Source organism: Haliotis cracherodii, unplaced genomic scaffold, assembly GCF_022045235.1.
Source record: "Haliotis cracherodii isolate W230 unplaced genomic scaffold, xgHalCrac1.p SCAF_2, whole genome shotgun sequence".
Classification (NCBI taxonomy): Eukaryota; Metazoa; Mollusca; class Gastropoda; order Lepetellida; family Haliotidae; genus Haliotis; species Haliotis cracherodii.
In genome coordinates, this window is record NW_027266275.1 from 24,241,269 (window position 1) to 24,265,259 (window position 23,991).

Below are 23,991 nucleotides of genomic sequence, written 5' to 3' on the forward strand. Positions count from 1 at the left end.
ATGGCGCCATGCAGGTATAAATAGCACATTACATACAACTCCGGCTATAACGAACTACTGGCTATACCGAACACACCTGTAATCACGGAACAGTGGTGCAAACTGAACTGTTTAAGTGAATGAATGAACTAGAACCGGTCTGATATATTTGGGTAGAGTTCGTAATATCAGGGGTGCAGTGTATACAGGTACACACCCGTCTCTACTTGGCCTCATAGCGTCCTAAAGCCCACGTATTCGTGTGATTAAGAAGAAAGCGTTTCTAAAATGATTTTCTATTTTCATGTATGTTTACTGCGATGTTCATGAACAGGAAAGGTTCGAATCCCGGTTCGCCCCAATTATGTTTCTAGGTTTGTCAGCACCATACCGGTGCTCGTGGGTTTCACCGAAGTGGTAAACGTCTGAGACCTGCATCACTTCGGGCTTTCCTCCCACATTAAGCTGACACGCCGTGATATAACTGGAATACTGTTAAAAGCGGCGTTTAACCCAACTCACCCACCCACCCACCATGAACAGGAAAACAGCACCTACTGACACTCAGAGTTTAATATACGAGTGATGATGCAGTTGACTACTATAGAACTTATTGCGACATAGCTTTGTATTGTATACAACGTAAGCGTGGTTAGATGTCACCCTGACCAATTTGAAAGCAGAATAAGGACGGGGGATATTTGAACATTCGAACGCTGTGTCATACCTGAGTGAGCTTCTGGGTGTACGCTGGTCCCAAGACCAGAGCTACTGCGCATGTCGGCCGTGTGTATACTGGTATGTGTGTTGGTTAAACATCGCTTGATTAAATATGCTATAATTAGATCTCTCTTTAACTTTAATTGAACATGGAAATATTATCGTGAAAGAGGCAATTGCACCTTGAAAATCATGAAAACACATTTTAATTTCAAATTTCAAATTTCAAATTTAATTTATGAAGTTCGGATAGGTTAACATGAAAGCAGTCACGCGTCTTCTCCAGATTAGTAATCTACCTCCTTTAATTTGGGAAGATAGGAAAATAGTTTCTAGGTAACGATTACGTTTTAATTCTGGTTCGTTGCTTTAGAGTAGAGTGTGAAGCGTGGTGGTGAAAGTCTCTCTGCAGACACGTGCCCGCATCACGGAATGTACTTTCACGGCTTGAAGACCTCTGCTATTAAGGCAACATGAGCTATTAAACTCAACACCTCTTAGCGTGTTATACTCACAAAAGTAAAATTTTCGGAATTTGGGGTAAATGAATTGCCATGCAGAGAGAAAGCTTGGAAAGTTTGTTTTTTTATTTACCTGTCATCTTCTGGTAATAGGCCTTAGGAAAACACGTTTAAAGGCGAATGAGTAACGTGTCAAGTAGTTTTTAGCAATCTTAATGTTTATTCAGTAGTGCGCTCATGAACAGTTATGAAGAACGCATGCACTGTTTTCATAGAACATCGCGATAATAGGACCGGCTGGCAAATTTTGCTTCGTGTACATTTACCAGAACGTAGACTTCAGAAGGTCGGTTTTCTCAGCAAAGCAGAATTATTCATAAAAATCCTCTTTCATACTAACATGTCAACAATTCTTGTATTCATCCACATTCATGATCATCGCCGTCATTTAAACCCATAATCATTATTATCATTACTATCACCACAGCCGACATCCCGATACAAACGGCCGGTGACGATTCCGGGGTAGAATAGGTCTTTAGCTACCCATTCTTGCCGTTAAAGGCGACTATGCTTGTCGTAAGAGGCGACTAACAGGATCGGGTGGTCAGGCTCGCTGACTTGGTTGATGCATGTCATCGTATCTCAATTGCGTGGATGGAAGGTGATTATGTCAATCACTGGATTGTCTGGTCCAGACTCGATCATTTAGAGGCCGCCGTCATATAGCTGGAATATTACTGAGCGCAGCGTTATACAACAAACAAACAATGTAAACAACATTACCATTACCTATCTCTTCCCAATCACCATGACCATTTGTGTCAGCACCACAAGGATCATAATCGCCACCCCCGCAATATTGATCGTCCGAAATTCTTTTATTTTTATGATCATAATTTTATATAATCCGAGTGTACAACCCCGTGAAGATCCGGGGTGGAATAGGTCTTCAGGGACCCTGCTTGTCGTAAGAGACGAATATGCTTGTCGTAAGAGGGGGCTAACGGAGCGGAATGACAGGCTCGCTGACTTAGTTGATGCATATCATCGTATCCCAATTGCGTGGATCGATGCTCATGATGTCAATCACTGGATTGTCTGGTCCAGACTCGATTATTTACAGACCGCCGTCATATAGCTGGAATATTGCTGGGTGCGGCGTTAAACAACAAACAAACAAGCCAATAAACAAACGAATGTATTAACACTCGACCGTCAGTCACTTATATATCTTGTGTCGGTAAGTTAAGACCCGAACTAGAACCAGACGGCTATCTCTAAGTTGAGTAGTAAGATAAGAACGGCTTCCGGAAGTGACCACCGGAAGTGTTTGACCAATATGTACATCTTAGTTTACATGCCGTAGCTGTTGGAGTGATTAGTAATAGATATGTACTTATTTGTATATGAACCGTGAGAAGCTAATCGACACGCTTCCGTATGCATGACGAGTAACATTCCAATGAGCGGTTGTTAGCAAGCGTCTGAGGTGACTTGTGGCCAGATTGCTGTGTGCCCATGTCTCGCCTCTGTCTTCTACAGTCTATGTCATCAGTTCCCGATAACCAACTGTCAATTTGGATGTCCACTTTTTGCCAGACTCAATTGCGGCCAAGGGAGAGACTCTGTAAAGGGATGTTAGTGGTCATGATAAACTCATTCGTTCATTTAATGAGCTGACAGACATTTGAACTATGACCCCCTGACATAAGGACTGGGATTTTGCTTGGAGACTGGGTAGTGTTTCAGCTACAGTAGACTAACACTTAGTCAATGAATTCATGTCTTTTAAAAAAAATTCTTCGAAAGAACCTTTCCTCTTCTAAGCAAACTAGACTTGGTTAGTTTGATCTAGACTTGCTTAGGCTTTTAGTGATTTTTTAAATAAATTCCACAGCCATGGCGCAGGACTACAGCTACAGCTGCAAACTAGATATTTGTTTGCAAATTAAAACTAAGTCGGGCCTCCCATGGGTAAACATTATTTGTTCGATGGAATCGAAGCCTTCTTTTTTTTACAGATATGTATTTTTCTAGTGGTTTCCTGACTATGAGCATATTGCTGGGGGTTTTTTCTTCAAAATTACCTACTTTGTCTGTAACGGCTCACAGATATCATGTGACATAAGAAATAAAATATTTCAAAAGGAAAAGAAAACAAGACTGAAAATATTGATGAATTTTATTGACAGACAGACAGACAGACAGATAATTTATTAAAGTCTCACCCCAATAAAATACAGCAATATATATACATCAGGTAGGGCCACTCTATATAGAGTTATCGTCACGATATGGCTGAAATATTGCCAATGTGACGTAAAGCATTAACTCACTCACTCACTCACTATATAGAGTTACGAGAGACTGTAAAATAAATTTAGAACGTGCACTCCTGTGTGATCTGGGCTTCAGGCGCGTAGTATTGGCATGTGAAGAGTATTCATGTTTAAAAGTACAATATAATCTTACCTTATTACCTCCCTTACCCGAAGCGCTATGTGATTGTAAATTAATATGTGTCCAGTCAGTTTTAAATCTATCAAATATCACACGTTGTACTTCAGCTGTAATAAAACATATGTTAAAATATATTTTATATTATTTGTATAAACATCATTATCTGCAAAAAGAAATAACCAATAATCGTTCAATCTAAGCAAATCATTCATATTCTCTAGTGAAATAAAACATAACCGTCTACCGTAACTTCAATGTGGATGAATATTCGTACAACAATAATAAGTTTGGAGTGACCTAACTCCTATAAAACCTTCTCAAGAACTGTGTACTTTAGTCTGATACGGAGATAGCCGAGTCCATGGGGTCACTCGTGTCACGTGACGAACAGTGTAAGCCATGAGACCAATGGAAGTGTGGTTATCCGGGCGTTTGACCCCAAGATAAGCGGAGTCGCGAGAAAAGGGGTGTGGTGGTGACATATATAGGTGTAATCCGAGTGTTTGGTTGATCTGCTGAACACTACCGTAGATCACCGTCATAGAGGCACAGAGAGTGCACTGTGAGGTATTCCTCAGTGATGGCGTAGGACGGACGTCGTCGTAGCAGCAGGACTACTTCATGCATGCACTTCAGTCTAGTTTATAACAAACAATGATATAGTAATATGAAGTTAACATACCAATTACGAGTGCTTTCTTCTAGAGAAGAATACCAAGTACTAGACTGAGTGTTTTATTATAGAGAAGAATACCAAGTACTAGACTGAGTGCTTTCTGCTAGAGAAGAATACCAAGTACTAGACCGAGTGTTTTATTATAGAGAAGAATACGAATTAGTAGACTGAGTGCTTAATTCCAGAGAAGAATACCAAGTAATAGACTGAGTGCTTTATTCAAGAAAAGAATACGAATGACGAGTGCTTATACTAGAGGGAAATACGACTTACTAGACTGTGTGCTTGATACTAGAGAAAAATACGTATTACTAGACTGAGTGTTTGATTCTCGTGGTTATTCTGAAGTAAACGTCGTGTGTTTAGGCATTGTCTTGTTTCCGTTTAATTAACCTTACGATATTAATGAGGTGTTAGCCCTCGTGATGCTGAGTGTCACCATAAATCTCCCCTCTTGCCATCTGACCTTCCTCGTCGTCCTGGAGACAAGCCGGACGCACGTAGCAACACTGGAATTGTTAACTTGAGGGAGTTTTGTCAGCTGACAGCATAAAAGCCCTTATCGTCATTATTGACATCCAACCAAACTTTTGTCATGACTATGCAATACATTAAAAGCGGCAAGAACACAACTATTTGATTCTCGGGGGAAGGCGGGGGGGGGGGGGGGGGGGGGGGGGTCTTTTAAAATAATGAAACGCCTGTTTTATTGAAAAAAAAACAATACAGGAAAATATATGATGTGCCCTTTCTCGCGGACATGTGTAAAAAAAATACAGTTCTTTATTTTAATTTTTTTTTTAAACCAACACAATGATTGAGCACCTGTTTTGTGGATGAAAACCCAAAACCACGCCCCTATCCCCTCCATCTTGCATTCACATTGTTCATAATCTGTCCGTTTTATATCACAATGAATGACCTAGTCCTTTTTAACTATTTTCGTTTCGTTTTTTCGTTATCGACAATCGATAAATCTGTGTTTTTGTACAGTCGATATGTTGTGAAATAAATAATGTATGAAAGCAGAGCCGACATGCGCCAGGGGAATATAAGCTGCCATTGTATGACATGACATTGGTGCAGGCAGCAGGTATCACAGGTTGTGTTTGATATTTCACACCATTTTTCCAAGTGTCTGGAGCCCCAAACACTGATACAATACGTCTAGATGCAGTTTCACTTTGTGACTTTTAGCGGTTGTCCCCAAACAAGGACGCAACGAGGGATGTCAGGTGTTAATCAGGATTTGTCATAACGCCTCATAAACCGTTACTGAAGCGTCGATTGTTGAGATATAGGGCTTTATTGACTAGCTTATGGCTGCTGGGTTACAGTTTGTCAAAGCGTGAATCTGGCCATTCCATCAATTGAAATGAACACAAATCAAGTCTAGAATCATTTGGCAAGTCTTGATTGTTGCAAATCTGTGCCAGAAATCAAGCATTGTATTGGGCTCCATTTGTATTTTAATTATTATTTACTAGATATAGAGTTTTAAGTAAGGTCATTTTATTTTGGGGACTAAGTGTTAGTGTATTCCCATTGTACCTCTCGATGTATTCTCAGCACCAATCAGCAATCAATGCCTTCTCTGTGTATGTAGACACAATGCCTCAAGTGAAGAAAACTGAGTCATCACAACATCTTGATTTACATTGTTAAAGGTATATCATATAAACATCCTCTGGTCACTCCAAACATCCGGGCTCGATTCCCCACAATGGACGATTACTGGCCAAGCGTTGTCGTATTGTTACAATGTTGCTAACTAACATAATCTCACACGGAGGGTCGTGAAATACTGAAGTAGTGTGGGGCCACGTGACCATGTGTACAGGTCACAGGTCACCACAAAGTAGGTGCAACGTCGATCGCGAATGTTGATAGGTTGTTTTGTTTAACGCCAAACTCAGCAATATTCCAGGTATATGACGGCGGTCTATAAATAATCGAGTCTGGACCAGACAATCTAGTAATTGATATCATGAGCATCGATCCACGCAGTTGGGATCGATGACATGCATTAACCAAGTCAGCGAGCCTGACCACCCGATCCCGTTAGTCGCCTCTTACGACAAGCATAGTGGCCTTTTACGGCAAACATGGGTTGCTGAAGACCTATTCCTCCCCGGATCACATACATATGTGAGATGCACTTGTGTAGCACATGTGGTGTCTTCTTATGCAAGTGCCTTTTCGAAAGACGCCTCTGTCTACCAAGCCGTGAATGGGTACCCGGTAGGATGGGATGGAAATGAGACTGTGAACCTAGCGACTCACATGCAGCCTGGGCTATATGATCCCTAGGGAGCTGAGAATGAAAAGCGACTGTACACTGATTCATTGACCGGGATCAAACGACCGTGAGCCGTATCTTTTTTAATCAAATATATATATTGTTCGTTATTATTTGTTGTTGGTTGTTGGTTGTCGTTATTATTACTAGAGATCATTGTGTTGAAATGTACCAAAACTAAAGTCAGTATACTAGAACATGCCATATCCATACCCTTGCCTGATCAAGATGTTCTACATGAAGTGTGAAGCATGTTTGCAGTCATGGTTGTTAGGGCACGTATGCATATATTAGGGCTGAAATGAAAAGCAAGTACTCTATTAGGCCGTCGGAGAATGCTTCATTGACATTGACAGAAACGCCCATATGAAATGACTTTCGGTTGTTTGTGGGCGTGTGCTTTCAACTAATCTGATTTATTTTGCCTAATGTATGTGGATGGCTATTACGAAGGTACAAGATGCTATATGTGCACGCAGGGGTGGGGGCGTGTGTGTGTGTGTGTGGGGGGGGGGGGGGGGGGATCCTTACCCAGCTATACCACCCTGGTCTCTTACCTCTCCTTACCCAGCTATACCACCCTGGCATCTTACCTCTCCTTACCCAGCTATACCACCCTGGCATCTTACCTCTCCTTACCCAGCTATACCACCCTGGCATCTTACCTCTCCTTACCCAGCTATACCACCCTGGCATCTTACCTCTCCTTACCCAGCTATACCACCCTGGCATCTTACCTCTCCTTACCCAGCTATACCACCCTGGCATCTTACCTCTCCTTTATATCCACCCTGCCCCACACGTCCACTACCACCATACATCTTACCTCTCCTTACCTAGCTATATACCCGCCCCCCTCCACCACCACCCTGCCCCACCCGTCTACTACCGCCCCAACGCCTCCCACTTCCCACAATACGCTATCTTCCTCCCCTCTTATTTAAGCATACTTCGTGGTTTTCTTGCCGCCTCGTATTGCCGCCCTTTCCACATAGCATCCCATTATGTCGTCAGTATGTGAATAATGCGACCACAACACACTTAGGGAGTTGACTTCTGCAACACAGAACGAAACTAAGGCCATATGTGCCTATACGGAGGATATAAATACAGTCTTCTACCCACCAGCTGATTTGTTCTCGTACTTGACAGTTTTGGCGTAGTTTCACGTATCGCCTGTATTTTCTGAGATAACACTATAGCCACTGTATGTGTATTTTCTTTACAAATCTAAGTGAAACATGACGAGGGTCTATCACTGAGAGAGTGGGCAGGCTGACAACAGAGAGAGATAGGGAGGGGGGGGGGGGGGGGGGGGGGTAGGGGGTAGCAGATACGTTGGAGCTGAGCCTGGTGGGGTGGGGACAGGGTAGGGTTGGTGCAGAGTGTGGAATCAGCACGCATACCAATTGTAATTTATAGGTCGTGCTCTTCTCCGAAGAAGAAATGTCGATGACTCGTTCATGTAATTGAGAATCATGCATCAGTTAACATCTTGCATATATTCGTTTGACTACGGAGTTAGGACTGGCAAAGTGTTGAAGTATCGCACGCGTCATGTTGTCGTACACTCCGTAGTGCTAGTATGTGGCTATGGCCAGTGAGTCACAGGTATGTATACAGTATTACGTATCAGCCTGTTTGATATAAGTAAGGTAACAAAACTTCCTGTTTGTCGTTGGTATGTGGGGCACGGGTGGACCAGTCGTCCAAGGGGCCGCAATTCGCTGTGCAGAGTTGCATCCCTTGGGCACGCCAGAAACCTATGATTGTGGGTTCGAATCCCGGTTAGCCCCAATTATGTTTCTAGATTTGTCAGCACCATACCCATGCTCGTGGGTTTCACCAACGTGATAAACGTCTAAGACCTGCATCACGTCGGGCTTACCTCCCGCATTAAGCTGACACGCCGTGATATAACTGGAATACTGTTAAAAGCGGCGTTAAACCAAATTAACTCATGGGTAGCATATAACAACACGAACATCTATTTATTACTATAAAAAATATTATAGTCCTTATTCCATGGAAAGAAGAACGTCCGTGTATTGTTAATAATGTTGTTTCACGGGTAAAAGGTCCGATGATAGAAAGTATAGCCGTAGACTAACATCTAGCCTCTGAAATGAACATATCGTACAGAAAAAAACAGTTGTTAAGTTATCTTAATAAAAATATAATAAAAGGGAGCCCAGTGACTCTCTTCATTTCCTGATGCTGCAGTAATCTAGACTTGCCAAAAATTATAGACTTGCATGGGCTGAATTTGATATATATTTGTATGAGGGTCTGTAAGACAGACTAGTATAACCGCAGCACCATGCAGTGATCATAGATATATATGATCAGTGTACTCCTATAGCTACCAGCCCCTGTACAAGGTCAGGTCGTGGCGCTACTCTGATCAATAGCGCCTGTAGCGAACATCACCGAGACTAATCAAGCCCTGTCAGTGTTCGGCACCCACTTACCACAATTTACGACGTCACTGTGTCAGATGGGCTCATTTGTAATAAATCTTGTTTACTCTGTGACACATCATTACTGCGCTGAAGTAGCTGGTGGATGGGTGTCCCGAGCATGGCCGCGGTCGCTGTCTTGCCTTGACCATGTACTTGACCTACTGCCTGACATTTCAACAGCGGCATCACATTGATGCGTGTCCACATACCAAATACGTGGTGTCATGTGTCTATACAATAAAAACATTACTTTATTGTGAATGATCTTAAGATTTATGTTGTCAACACGGCAGGGATATACGCTTTGTTATTTGAAACCACAGAATTGCTGGGATAAAGACAAAGCGTGTTCTTTTGTAAGGTGTAGGGGTATACGAGCGAGTCGCGTACGACAACCTTTGAAGTATCTCTTCAAATATGTGATGAACACCCACTCCCAATCAGAATGTCATCAGTTTTTCGATAGTCGTACATAAATCGTCTATCCAATAGACTATTTTCATAGATTGTTTTTGTGAAAAGGTTTTGTCGCTTTTAATTACACATATAGACCGATATATATTATCCCGGACGGGAATCAGCCCAAAACGTACGAGAATCTGTACTTTACTGAGAAAGTGATATCCCAAATATAACATGTGTTACATTTGACCACTTTCTAAATGGTATAGTGTGTTCATAGCTTTCGGCAATGGGTGAGTGAGTGAATGAGTGAGTATCGTATTACTCCGATTTTAGCAATATTCAAGCAATATCACCAGAAATGGGCTTCACACATTGTACCCATGTCGGGAATCGAACCGGGGTCTTCGGTGTGACGAGCGAACGCTTTAAGCACTAGGCTACCCGACCGCCCCTTCGGCCATGGGAGCCATGCCAATTGACACTTGTCAGAGGGGTACACAAAGTATGTGATCTAGACTACCAGTTGTCGGACTTCTATTGTTTTGTGGAAGCTTCGGTGGCTGAGTCGGTCAGACTTTGTGTGCAGGCCATTAGGTGCCTCGCACTGGCAGTGTGGGTTTGAATCCCGGACGGGACTCATCCCCCAAAAGTACGAGAATATGTGGTGACATGCACTCGTGTGCAGTAGCACATATGATTACTTCTCCTTGAAATTAAAGCTGAAACATGCAAGAGAACAATCCGTGTTGTGTCATTATTTTGTGAATTTCTTTTTATATGTGCTACTGCACCCAAGTGCATCTTCCATGTGTATATGATCCGGGATCGGGTGGTCAGGCTCGCTGATGCATGTCATCGATCCCAATAGCGTGGATCGATGTTCAGGATATCAATCACTGGATTGTCTGGTGCAGACTCGATTATTTACAGACCGCCGTCATATAGCTGGAATATTGCTGAGTGCGGCGTTTAACAACAAACCAACCAAACCAACATATGTATATGGTAATTGAATAATAACTAAGTGGTGTTTAACTCTGTGCCATTAGATTGGGGCCTTTAATAAAAATCAGTTTGATGGAGTAGAAGAAGAAGAAGATGGCAGGTACTGAAACTGGAGGCGGATGGAGCCTCCATTACAATGTTTATGGCATCACGGCTGTGTTAAATACACTGACTTGCAATGAATGGTATCACGGCGACTTGGACTATCCCGCTCACTGCTATGAAGAAACGTGGTTATGAAAGCCAATACTATTCGATAACAATCCACTGCATTCCCTTGAGTCCGTCATTCCGAAAATGCCCGAAGACTATACTAAGAGTTCCCCCCACAACCGCGACAGGCAATAACGTGATACATAGATGACGTCCTCTGTGGAGACCAAGTCAAGGCTTGTCAGAACCTAACCAGATTCAAAAACAGCCGAATTCAACATGTTTATGTTGACATACAGTGATTATCTAGGAGTTGATCGCGTGTACTTACATGTGGCAAACGGCTGACGCTTTCTTCAAGTGCGATGTCGGCGACGCATTACTAGCCTTGTTTCAAGGCTGTAGTGGAAGATAAGTCCATGGATGTGTAGTAATTCCATCCTCCTAATAGGCAAGTCTAGATATGTGGACTCCAGTCTTATTGGGACAACTTATTCTTATTATTTACATAATCTAGAAATTGAGATTTAAACTAATAATTATTGCCTTAGAGACTTGTGTCAGTCTAACGCATTACGTGCACTGGACTGGGCTCGTGGTCACAACACCTGTGCGTATGAAAATTGTGATATACATATAGTTAGTAAGCATCATATAAACTAAATGATTAAAATGCCCTGTCATTGCCTGTCATAGTCATGAACAGAAGACACAAGTTGGGACAGTTTCAAAATCTTAGCAATGGACTGGATCGCTGTTATATCCGACACTTAATGGTAGTACTTATACTTAGCTACGCATTGCTCGTACAATAACATTGTGTTTTTTTCTGCTTTTAAACTGGACTGTCCCGAGAGACGTTTCTTTCATTTCCGTTGGTGCATATAGGTGCAGTCGCTGGGGTCTAGGAAAGTCTCTGGGGTCTAGGACAGTCGCTTGGGGTCTAGGACAGTCACTGGGGTCTAGGACAGTCGCAGGGTCTAGGACAGTCGCTGGGGTCTAGGACAGTCGCTGGGGTCTAGGGCAGTCACTGGGGTCTAGGACAGTCGCTGGGGTCTAGGGCAGTCACTGGGGTCTAGGGCAGTCACTGGGGTCTAGGACAGTCGCTGGGGTCTAGGGCAGTCACTGGGGTCTAGGGCAGTCACTGGGATCTAGGACGGTCACTTGTCTAGGACAGTCGCTGGGTCTAGGGCATTTGCTGGTGTCTAGGACAGTCGCTGGGGTCTAGGGCATTCGCTGGGGTCTAGGGCATTCGCTGGGGTCTAGGAAAGTCGCTGGGGTCTAGGGCATTCGCTGGGGTCTAGGGCATTCGCTGGGGTCTAGGACAGTCGCTGGGGTCTAGGGCATTCGCTGGGGTCTAGGGCATTCGCTGGGGTCTAGGGCATTCGCTGGGGTCTAGGAAAGTCTCTGGGGTCTAGGACAGTCGCTGGGGTCGAGGGCAGTCGCTGGGGTCTAGGGCATTCGCTGGGGTCTAGGACAGTCGCTGGGTCTAGGGCAGTCGCTGGGGTTTAGGACAGTCGCTGGGGTCTAGGGCATTCGCTGGGGTCTAGGACAGTCGCTGGGTCTAGGACAGTCGCTGGGGTTTAGGACAGTCGCTGGGGTCTAGGGCATTCGCTGGGGTTTAGGACAGTCGTTGGGGTCTAGGGCATTCGCTGGGGTCTAGGGCATTCGCTGGGGTCTAGGACAGTCGCTGGGGTCTAGGACAGTCGCTGGGGTCTAGGGCATTCGCTGGGGTCTAGGGCATTCGCTGGGGTCTAGGGCATTCGCTGGGGTCTAGGACAGTCGCTGGGTCTAGGGCAGTCGCTGGGGTTTAGGACAGTCGCTGGGGTCTAGGACAGTCGCTGGGGTCTAGGGCAGTCGCTGGGGTCTAGGACAGTCACTGGGGTCTAGGACAGTCGCTGGGTCTAGGACAGTCGCTGGGGTCTAGGACAGTCGCTGGGGTCTAGGACAGTCGCTGGGTCTAGGACAGTCACTGGGGTCTAGGGCAGTCACTGGGATCTAGGACGGTCACATTGGGTCTAGGACAGTCGCTGGGGTCTAGGGCAGTCACTGGGGTCTAGGGCAGTCACTGGGATCTAGGACGGTCACTTGGGTCTAGGACAGTCGCTGGGTCTAGGGCATTTGCTGGTGTCTAGGACAGTCGCTGGGGTCTAGGACAGTCGCTGGATCTAGGACAGTCACTGGGGTCTAGGGCAGTTACTGGTTTGACACATGGGTTGCGGAGGCTGTGCGGCTGGTGATGTGTATCTGCAATGAGGAACTTGACTCGTTTCACTATCGCAGCCTTGGTCGTTGTTGGTACAGTATTATTTACACGTTTCATGCCACATCAGTCTACATTGAAACGTCACTATATGCAATAATCCAGAAGTTGTTATCCATAAAGTTGTACGTTTTCTTGTTTGTGCATAGAAGAATACATATGTACACTTTTGGGACGAGAGAGATACTTCGACATAGACATATACTTCGAGAAAGATGGAGGAAAAAGTGCTGTGTAAGGCCGGGTGTTCCACTTGGGTAGCACGCGCTGCGGGCGTCGCACCAGGTGCTGCATAACGTGTTGACTCTGTGATACCTGTAATTGATTACCACGGCGTGTTTACCTTGCACTAACCACGTGACGGGCTACGGGCGGTGTATTTCTCTGTGCTGTTGGTGACAGGTAGTCGGTGGTACATTTGAAGGAGTATGATTGGAACACTACGATTTTCAATTAGTAGTGTAAACATAGACTGGCTTAACATGGGCCAGAACTAATGAAAACCATTGTCAGACATAAGGGATATGATTTAAAGAGGAAAATCAAATAAATCGTTGACAGATCTTCATGTCTCGTTAAAGACGACATCTGTCTTTAATATACAGTAAACTACGCTTATAACGGACACGTTTATAACGAACTGACGGATATTACGAACTTATTTTTTGTCCCGAACTTTTGCTGTACATGTGCTGTATATGCTTATAACAAACTACGGTTATAACGAACTGACATTAGTGGTCCCTTTGAGTTCGTTATAACCGTAGTTTACTGTACATGCATATATGTTTATGTATTGCTGTGTAAAATGCTCCTATGTGCTAGTTGTGGTACGGACGAAGCGTGAAGGAAGGGTATTCAAACTTGTGGTGCATTTGCTCACCTAAGAGATACACTGAGTGACTGCACGTGATGCACTTGGACTCCGTGTTCAGTTGCACTGGATCTATTGTCAAGAACATACATTGAAAAAACACAATTCAGTTCGACTTTTTTCCTTCAAGTACCTGTTCACCTCTATTCAATACCCTACAGCAGCGCGATGGAGAATACCCAAGGGATAACTTTATTCCTGAACATGGATGAGTTCATTTTCACATAGGGGTGTATGCATGCCATTGTAATGCAACCACGTGACAGATAGCATGGTGGACACGGCCTACTTCTGATATTGACTTGTACCCAGATAACGAATGACAACGTCCACATGGTTTCACATACTTGTCCAGGGCTCATAACTCATACCACGTGGCCCAAATCACGGATGGCGGCCATGGCATCGAAAGTCAGTGCTGCTGTGGGAGTGGATTAACTGGTGTGTAAATTATCGATTTCCTGAATTGATCTGTCCCGAGGTGATCAAAATAAGTAATGACAATCGAGGACGATGGGTGGATATCCCTACGTGTTATTGTCGCAGTGTAGAGTCTGAATGATGCGGAATCCAAAATGATGATTTGAATATGTTGGGTTGAGCCAGCAGTTATAACTGTCTTACTACAACGCTGTATCCTGCACCAGAAGCCTGTCGTCACTACATAACAGTGCCATGTACAAGTAGTCCTCGCTACAATATAGTATCCTGCATTTACTTCAGCCTTAATTACTTCTTCACTAAAATAACGGTAGTCCGGCGATTCAGTGTATCGGTGTCCTATTATTTCAAGGTGGGGCGGTCGGGTAGCCTAGTGGTTAAAGCATTCGCTCGTCACACCGAAGACCCGGGTTCGATTCCCGACATGGGTACAATGTGTGAAGCACATTTCTTATGTCCCCCGCCGTGATATTGCTGGAATATTTCTAAAAGCGGCGTAAAATCAAACTCACTCACTCACTTATTATTTCAAGGAACTATATATACGTCCACTGACAAGTCCTATTGGCTTCCAATGCAGCCAGGCTTACCACTATATGAGCACCAACGATGCCATTACATCGAGGGCAGTCCAACCTGAATTACACCCGCATTTTCCTATGCATTTATGATGTTATAAAGCAGATGAACTCCTCAAGATTTGAATAACTTCTAGGGGGCTACTGCCCCTTGACCTTAAAGTTCACCTTCGTCCTCACCGTCTACCGATATGACAGGACATAGTCTCTCGTTTCGTAACCGTTGTAACTTTAGGGTGGTTTGTTAGAGTATGGTTATTTTTCGTTTTGGGTCTCAATTCTGTTCAGAGATTATTCAGGCAGGATATCATGGCAGAAATCCGAATATGAAAGCGCCTGGGTCATAAAGCTTTTAATTCAACGTGTTTAAGCAACAAAAGACTAGCATCTAGTCTCTGAAATGAACATATCGTACAGAAAAGAAAAGTTGTTCAGTTATCTTCATAAAAATATAATAAAAGGGAGCCCAGTGACTCTCTTCATTTCCTGATGCTGCAGTAATATAGACTTGCCAAATATTATAGACTTGCATGGGATGTATTTGATATATATTTGTATCAGGGTCTGTAAGACAGACTAAAGCAACAACTGTCGCAGCAAACTAAACAGATGAACAACCTGCCCGTGTCGTCAGTACGTGCACCGTTGTGTAGCCTAGTGTTTAGAAACAGGCACCATAGCTGAAATAGTTCAAGTCAAAAAACAACATTTGCAGACGGAGCACGTTGAACGTGTATTGAAACATACACCTGTACTAGTAATCTCCCACCTTTTTCATGTCTGTTAACATCACCAGCGAGCTAACGAGCACAATCTGTACCGTGTACTCTCGGTGCAACTAACCCGTTACTTGTTACCTATGCTTCCTTAGAATGAATCGGCGATCGAGTAGTTACAAGGTTTAATCGTTGGTACGTCACAGTTCTATTCCCTAGGTACAATGTGTGACACTAAGTCTTGGTCTTCCCGTCGGAATCAGGCGCCATTGGTAATGGCGACGGAATATTATTTTAACTTACTCACCCTTCAGTAATCCAAACTTCGTAAACGATCAATACAACTTCAGTAGAAGGGGCATAGGTGGCCCACTCGTCCAAGGGGCCGCAATTCGCTGTGCAGAGTTGCGTCCCTTAGACGTGCCAGAAACCTATGATCATGGGTTCGAATGCCAGATTCGCGTTGATAATTTTTCTAGGTTTGTCAGAATCATACCCATAGATTTGGGAAAGGTGGTAGGCATCTAAGCATACTCACTTGTAGAGAAGAAGTGTTTGTACAAGTGTGATGTCACCAAACGTCTCAACGCCAATGTATCTATCCCTAGGTTAACATCAAACTTAACCGATTTAAATATTATTGATATTGTGCTTCTGCGCGTGGCTGAATGGCATGGTTAATCAGACATTCAATCTCCATCATCGGGATACAATGGGGTGTCCTGCGGATTTACTTTATCAAATACAAGGGACTGAAAAGTACAGATTCTTTATGTCGACAACGAATAATCTTACAACAGTAGAAACCGACGGTATAAGTGTCCCTGTTTTCCTGTTGGTACACTGTTCCGTGTCCGTGTTCGATGTCCTTTTGCTGTTATCTTATCTTGTGTCAATCTCTGGAATGTCGTCAGTAGGTTTAAGGGACCGACCATTTGATATTTTTTGGGGCAGGGGTCTGCGATTAAAATAAAATATAATTCGTGATAAAAATGATTATGCTACAGACTGTTGAAAAAAAAGAAATTGCCTGTCACAAAAATTATATTGTTTCAAGGTGTTTCTCTTATATAAAAAATCAGGCTAACAGATCTAAATAAAACAATATCTGATTTTGTAGCTGTAGCTGATAAAATATCTAATCTCAATACAAAATCCCACCCCATTCCCCCAGAATATCAAATGGCCTTTCCTTCAGAGGGAATTTTCGTAATAACCCTTACTGCTTTCTTTTCATTCAATGTAAAGTCAATATGATGACGTCAAACGTCATTCGTCTTGGTTTGTGAGACATGCACCTGATGTTTAACTAATACACTTTTTGTATGCTTGGTGTACCAGACCCTGTTTAATGTACGTTGAATATATCATGCATGTGTTGGGCTTTCTTGGAAAGGAGTAATCGTGACGAAGATGTCCCCTTTGTCAAACAGTATCAAGAAAGGATTGGCCTCAGGAGTCACCCAAACTGCCACGTAGACACCCCTTTGGTCAAGGTCATTGTAGCACTTAATATCCTGTTCACAACATTTCCATTTGGATCGATTTCATTCACAACTACTTAATTCGGGAACGATTATGCGTTTGGAACGTCATGATTACGTCACAGTCGTTTACAGGACAAAATAGGAATAAAGGCTTATTTATCCATATATAGAGGCGAGGATTGCCGCCAAGTGCTACTGTGTGACGTGTGTCTGACGGCGGTGGTTGCGTCTGAGCTATAAACAGCGGCCAAGGGGTCAAGTGCCCGTCAAGGGGAACTTTCCATTGTAGATAAGGGAATGTCGTCTAATAGTATAATGTCGGATATCATCTCCTTGTGTAAGGGAGCACTGCTTCGGTGGAATAAGAGGGACTTTTGTATCATTGTGTCATGTGCTATTTGGTAATGTGTTTTAACAGGGCCGTTCTGGCATACAGCAGAACAACACCTATACATCATTAGTACATAGTTGAGCCACTGCATGTCCTACAACACAGTAATAGTGTAACGACTGCTTGTCACTTTCACGGCGTAGACCTTTGTCAGGGAAGGCTTTTAAGCCCTTGTATTCCATTGTAATGTCTGACACGTGAAGATCCGGGGTAGAATAGGTCTTCAGCAACCCATGCTTGCCGCAAGAAGCGACTATGCTTGTCCTAAGAGGCGACTAACGTGATCGGGTGGTCAGGCTCGCTGACTTGGTTGATGCATGTCATCGTATCCCACTTGCGTGGAACGATGCCCATGATGTCAATCTCTGGATTGTCTGGTCCAGACTGTATTATTTACAGACCGCCGTCATATAGCTGGAATATTGCTGAGTGCGGCGTTAAACAACAAACAAACAAACAAACATTATGTTCTTCAGTGCGGGGCATGATTGAAGCCCAAGAAACTCTCAGGAGTCAAGCAGCCGAACACAGTCACTGATTCGCGACCGCCGTCATATAGCTGGAATATTGCTGAGTGCGGCGTTAAACAACAAACAAACATTGTAATGTCTACGGTTATCCGACGACACCGTGTTCAGTGAGTTCTATACCGGGGGAGAGTTAACGGGGGTCGCCACACAGTACAGGTAGGATGTGCAGGTTGACTGGAGCAGGTCCGTCACGAGTCCAGTCATCGCCTTAGCACAATGAAAACATGCTATTAACTTGAAAATAACACCCATGGTTTGACAGGAATGTTCCGACGCCCTGACTGGCAATGTTGCATATGAAATACAGCGGCGTGTTGCTCAGTCAGTCATTCCTGGTCAGGTAAATAGAAAGAATTAATGTGATGATAAACAATATTTATTTCATAAATAGGAGAAGGGCTAGCACAGGTGGTGTTTATCGAACGTTGGTGTCAACGATTGCAAATCTGACCTGTTTTTTTCTGAGCTGTCTGCCTCTGTGTGTGTGTGTGTGTGTGTGTGTGGGTGTGTGTGTGTGGGTGTGTGGGTGTGTGTGTGTGTGGGTGTGTGTGTGTGGGTGTATAGGAGTGAGTGGGTGTACTTAAACCCCATCCAGCAATAACCCAGCAGTACCACACCCAATCATACTGAGTCACCAGGTTGGGAAACAAACCCGGGTACGACGAGCGTTTCAACCACTGGGCTACCTTAGCATCTCTTGGAATGAGCAATACACCTTCAGTCAGCAAACCCTTCAAGTCCCCACATGTCGCTATTCTCGACCTCTCCATTCATAAAACACATCGCAAATGACGTACATCTGTTTAAAAAGAGAGGTTTGATATTAAGCCTACATATGTTTCAAGGAAGAAATACAAATAGAACATAGCAATCTTCAAAAGAGTAGAAAAAGGTATGTTGCATTCGCAAACCTCAGTCATATGACACTGTATTCTTAATGTTAGACATTAATGTTAGGGCGTCAGTTATTTCGAGACGACAGTATCACATCCTAGCACCTGCAGACCAGGCGAATGTCTGTTGAAGGTGACGCAAAACAATATTCCTCTGTCAAGCAGTCACAGGAATTAAGTGTTTCTTTCTAATGTGATTCATGTTTCCTCCAACTAAGTGCTCCTGTAGAGCGGGGCATGAAAACATGTCATATCTAATTAAAACAGTTTCATCTTCAAGTAGCAAAGTGGGTTACCGCAACACCGAAATAAATGTCTGCTCATTATTATTAAGATCAAATTCAGTATCATGTTCGAATTTTGTCATGAATCGAAGATAACCGGGAGCGAGTTTTATTACTAACCGTTACTGGATGCTTCGTATTTATTACATCCCGGGTCTTAGCTGTTTATACTGAAATATAAACACAGGTGCTACCTGTTCATACACCGGCGATTGCTAACTTTTCTTTGTAACAAAAAATCATTTATATTGACCCAGAATTGAATTGTTTGATAGGCATTACTTAGAAGTTGACGGATGGCAAAGTAGAGTCAATTTTTTGGTAACAACTTCTTTAATACTGTAAAGGCGACGTTTGGGTATAGATCCTCATACCGTTGTCAAGCAAGGCTAAATAATGAGTCTGACTGATATAAAAGATTTAACGTGCGCTTTCCGACTACAGCGTATTTCGCACACGCATAATGAGCATGGTACAGAATATATATAGTAAGTGGAGGATTAACAGTAACAACAACTGCTTACATCAGAGAGATTAACGTGAGTAGGTTAAACATTGACAACAGAAGGATAAAACTGAAACACCATGATGGACAGAGAACACATGATGAGGAAGCCAATAACACAGGAACCTAATTGAACAGGATTAAGTGTACATAGGTGGGGTGATTATTGCTTTATGAGTTCATAGTAGGCGGATGGTATGAAATAGCCATGATCTCTGTTGATTGATGTCTTGTGGCAGCGAATGTGGACTGCTTCTGTTAGTTTTCTTTTAGTGAAGTCATGGAGGTTGTTAGGGAGGATTTGGACGTCTTCCCGGTTGATGTGATTAGGGCAGTTGCTGATAAGGTATTTGCTAAAGGAGTAGTTTATAAAATTGACTGTAACTGTGGAAATCCTACGTTGGTGAAAACATCCCGCCCCATCAACACCAGAATCAAGAGAACAAAACTTCAACCATCAAATCAGACAGTAAATCAGCCATCTCAGACCATATCAGCAACTGCAATCACAGTTGCTGTAGGGTCGTTGTAGAAATTTACCCACAATTGCTATCTCTTCATTGTAACAAGACAGTCACAGATACTGAAGGGTCATTGTAGAAATATACCCACACTTGATATATCTTCATTGTAACAAGACAGTCACAGATGCTGAAGGGTCATTGTAGAAATATACCCACAATTGCTATCTCTTCATTGTAACAAGACAGTCACAGATGCTGAAGGGTCATTGTAGAAATATACCCACAATTGCTATCTCTTCATTGTAACAAGACAGTCACAGATGCTGAAGGGTCATTGTAGAAATATACCCACAATTGCTCTCTCTTCATTGTAACAAGACAGTCACAGATGCTGAAGGGTCATTGTAGAAAATATACCCACAATTGCTATCTCTTCATTGTAACAAGACAGTCACAGATGCTGAAGGGTCATTGTAGAAATATACCCACAATTGCTATCTCTTCATTGTAACAAGACAGTCACAGATGCTGAAGGGTCATTGTAGAGATACAACCACAATTGCTAAGAAGCTATTCCTTGTAGAAATATAATCACGAGTGCCAGATGTTCTTTAAAGCAACAGCCAGGCTTTCCTCTCAAGCCAAGGTGACACACCGTGATTTGATTGAATTACCGTCCACAGCTGCGTTAAAACAAACTTATTCACTTTTTCACAAATACGTCGATTGCAATGACATACCAATGTACCAAAATCACCACTAAAATTACAAGGACAAGATGCTAGGTTTCCAAGTTACACAATCGCTTAATATAGGTCCATTATTTGCATACCGTGATGAGAAATCACTTGTAACTGGCGTTATTGTAAAAGGGCAGTATTTGTTCTTTAGATTAGAACCTCTCCCTTCCTCTTCCAGGATGTGACAGTGGGTTCGGCTACAACCTAGCAGTCAGGCTAGACAAACTGGGCTTCACTGTGTTCGCGGGGTGCCTGATGCCCGACCGGGAGGGTGCACGGCAGTTGAACGAGGACACGTCGGACAAACTTCACATCGTCAAGGTTGACGTCACTGACGACTGGCAGGTGCGCGGCGCCCTGAAATACGTCAAAGAAAACCTTAAGGAAAATGGTAAGAACATTAACGGGAACTGTATACATTGCTTAAACTAACATCTTGTCTTTGAAATGAACATATTTTACTGAAAAAATTACAGTTGTTAAATTGTAGTTATAAAATATAATAAAAAGGAGCCAAGAGACTTTTTTCCATTTTCAGACATTGCAGTAATCTAGACTTGCAAAATATTATAGACTTACATGGGCTGTATTGAATATATTTGTGTCAGGGTCTATATGACAGACTATTCTTTGCTATAAAACCTGTGTATCGACGCGTATCATTTGTAGCTCACCTGACTTAAATTTTCGGCATCTACTCAGAAACTACAAGTCACATGGAGCTGTAAGTGTGAATGAATGATTCTAAGCTATAGAGCGTCTAATACATGCTCACAGAAACCGCGATCCCGTTTGAAACATGGCCGTCATGACGACCATATTCAAAATGTCATTTTTGACCATTACTGGAATCATATATAATGATTTTTTGGCATGATATAATTATTTTGTATCCCGCTGCTATATTTTCTCGTGTCCTCTAAATGTTCAAGGCCTATGAGGATGAAGTTTGCAAGAATGATCTTAGTTTAGGTGCTCACAAACAACCAATCCAATCTTATTTATAAACCCATTATTGGCTTTTAAAAATAGTTGGTATATCAAAAGTGAAAATGGTATCATGGGTTATAAAAATCAATGTGGGTGCAAAACTGGAAAAAAACATACCGTAGACTCCATAGCACACTAACCTGCCACCATATTTCATCAAATTATCTGCATCCATTTGGGTTCAGTGGCAAAAAGTTTGGGTATTTTGCATGTGGTTGCCATTGAAACTAAACTTGACGTCGAAAAGAAATGATTATAGCCCCATTAGGAGAAGCTGTATGTAGGATTGTCCTGGCAAAGTCTCCGCAACCCTTTTAAATAGTAGAATATAGCAACACAAGTTCAAGCAGGCCCAAACCTCCATGGAAGGTGGGCCAGCATATGGCGTATTTTGACCAGTGTGCAAGCTACCCTTTGAGGGGTCAAAGCCAAAACAGCCATTGCTGTGGCCCTCGAAGCAGGGTCATGTGACCTATATTACTTAGTAGATATCTTTCTTGTGACGGTTCACTTAAATGGTACATGACTCTGACCCCAGAAACCCGATACTGACCGTTGCAGTCGATAGTGAGTGAGTGAGTATGGTTTTACGCCGCTTTTAGCAATATTCCAGCAATATCATGGCGGGGGACACTAGAAATGGGCTTCACACATTGTACCCATGTCGGGAATCGAACCCGGGTCTTCGGCGTGACGAGCGAACGCTCTAACCACTAGGCTACCCGACCGCCCCTGCAGTCGATAGACGTTTACACCTTTACGTTACCCTCAAATATTTCTCCTCTGATACTGCTTCCCCGAGCACTTGAAGCACTTGGCATGCAGGTTCCTCCTTACGAAGACAAAGATAAAATACGATTCTATTGTACCACTAATTTAAGTTCGTAATAACCGTAGTTCGGTATAAGCATATATACAGCATGTACACAACAAATGGCCAGGACTAAAACAGAAGTTCATTGTATCGGCCAGTTCATTATAAGCGTGTTCGTTATAAACGTAGTGTACTGTATTTTAAATGTACAACACGTTAAAATATCATATTCTTAAGCAACACTGTGCTTTAGCTTTGTTCCAATGTAATGCAGGAATTATACCGGGAACACTGGATGAAACAATCTGTACAATTATTCGGCGTATACACGTCAGCAGTGAAATCAACGGACACAACTGACAATAATATCCAAGTTTGTCCTAGGCATCACTATATAACCTTTTTTCTTTTTCCTAGAATCTTTGTAACAACTTTTCTTTAACTAAGTAAAGATGTTTCTTCCATAATTGGGTGGAAGTGTCATACAATTATGTCTCTGTGCGTCAGGTGAGCTACAGTGCTCCGCGGCACTGTCTACAATACCACACATAAACATGCTTCAAGTGACGGCCACACAGATCGTGCCTCAAGCAAAAGACATATAGATCTTGCTTCAAGGAATACTTGTGTAAACGTTGGTCTAATCAAACTTTTACAAGCCTATATAAAATGTAACATGATGCTTTCAACTTTGTATACATTTGGAACATGCGCTATCTTCCCATCTAATGCTGAAGGTGGTCACGTTTATCCTGCTCTAGCGTTACCCTGTGCACTCACAAACTGCATCTTCTATTCAACGTTGACCTAATCAGAACTTTTAACACAAAAAACGCTATTGGTGGATGTTTAGCTCGTTATTCAACAATTGCCTACAGTCATGATAATATCGGTAAGAGCTAAATATAACGAGCCAAAATAAACAACGCCGAAAACCGAGCGATCCGGCATTGCCAACGAACCCATTCCAGCAGTCGTTACACAATAATAAGACGAGTATGTTACTACCAGGCCAACACAACTGGAGTTTATGCGCTAATGAAGCTATGCGTTTATGATTCTAGTTCCGCTAGAATCCAGACCTAGACCAATTGTTTGAAATGTTTCAGATTGTGTTCGCAGGACGTACATTACTGCGATATTTCCTGTTTAAAAGACCACGTTGTTAAAAAGAATGGAAAACACGTGGTCTAAAATAGTGTTATCGACGTCAAGCATAAATGATCCGATTAAAACACTACTGTAAGATTGTATGTTTGTATACTCACGATGTGCCATAGAATAGTATGTCGGGCTCTGAAATGTTTTTATCACTCCTGGTTATTGATACCCAAAGAAGTAAACAACTGTTATTAAGGTATAATTTGTTTGTGTGTTGTTTAACGCCGCACTTAGCAA

The 23,991-nt window shown here is 42.8% G+C and overlaps 1 protein-coding gene across 1 annotated transcript in view; it reads left to right on the forward strand.

The window, feature by feature from the left end:
• The window catches only part of LOC139467862 (D-beta-hydroxybutyrate dehydrogenase, mitochondrial-like), a 53,460-nt gene that overhangs the window by 9,310 nt on the left and 20,159 nt on the right, over window positions 1-23,991 (forward strand). The window contains exon 2 of the mRNA XM_071249369.1: window positions 20,968-21,180. Within this exon, the coding sequence (XP_071105470.1) occupies window positions 20,968-21,180 (213 nt within the window). The remainder of the gene's footprint in view (window positions 1-20,967; window positions 21,181-23,991) is intronic.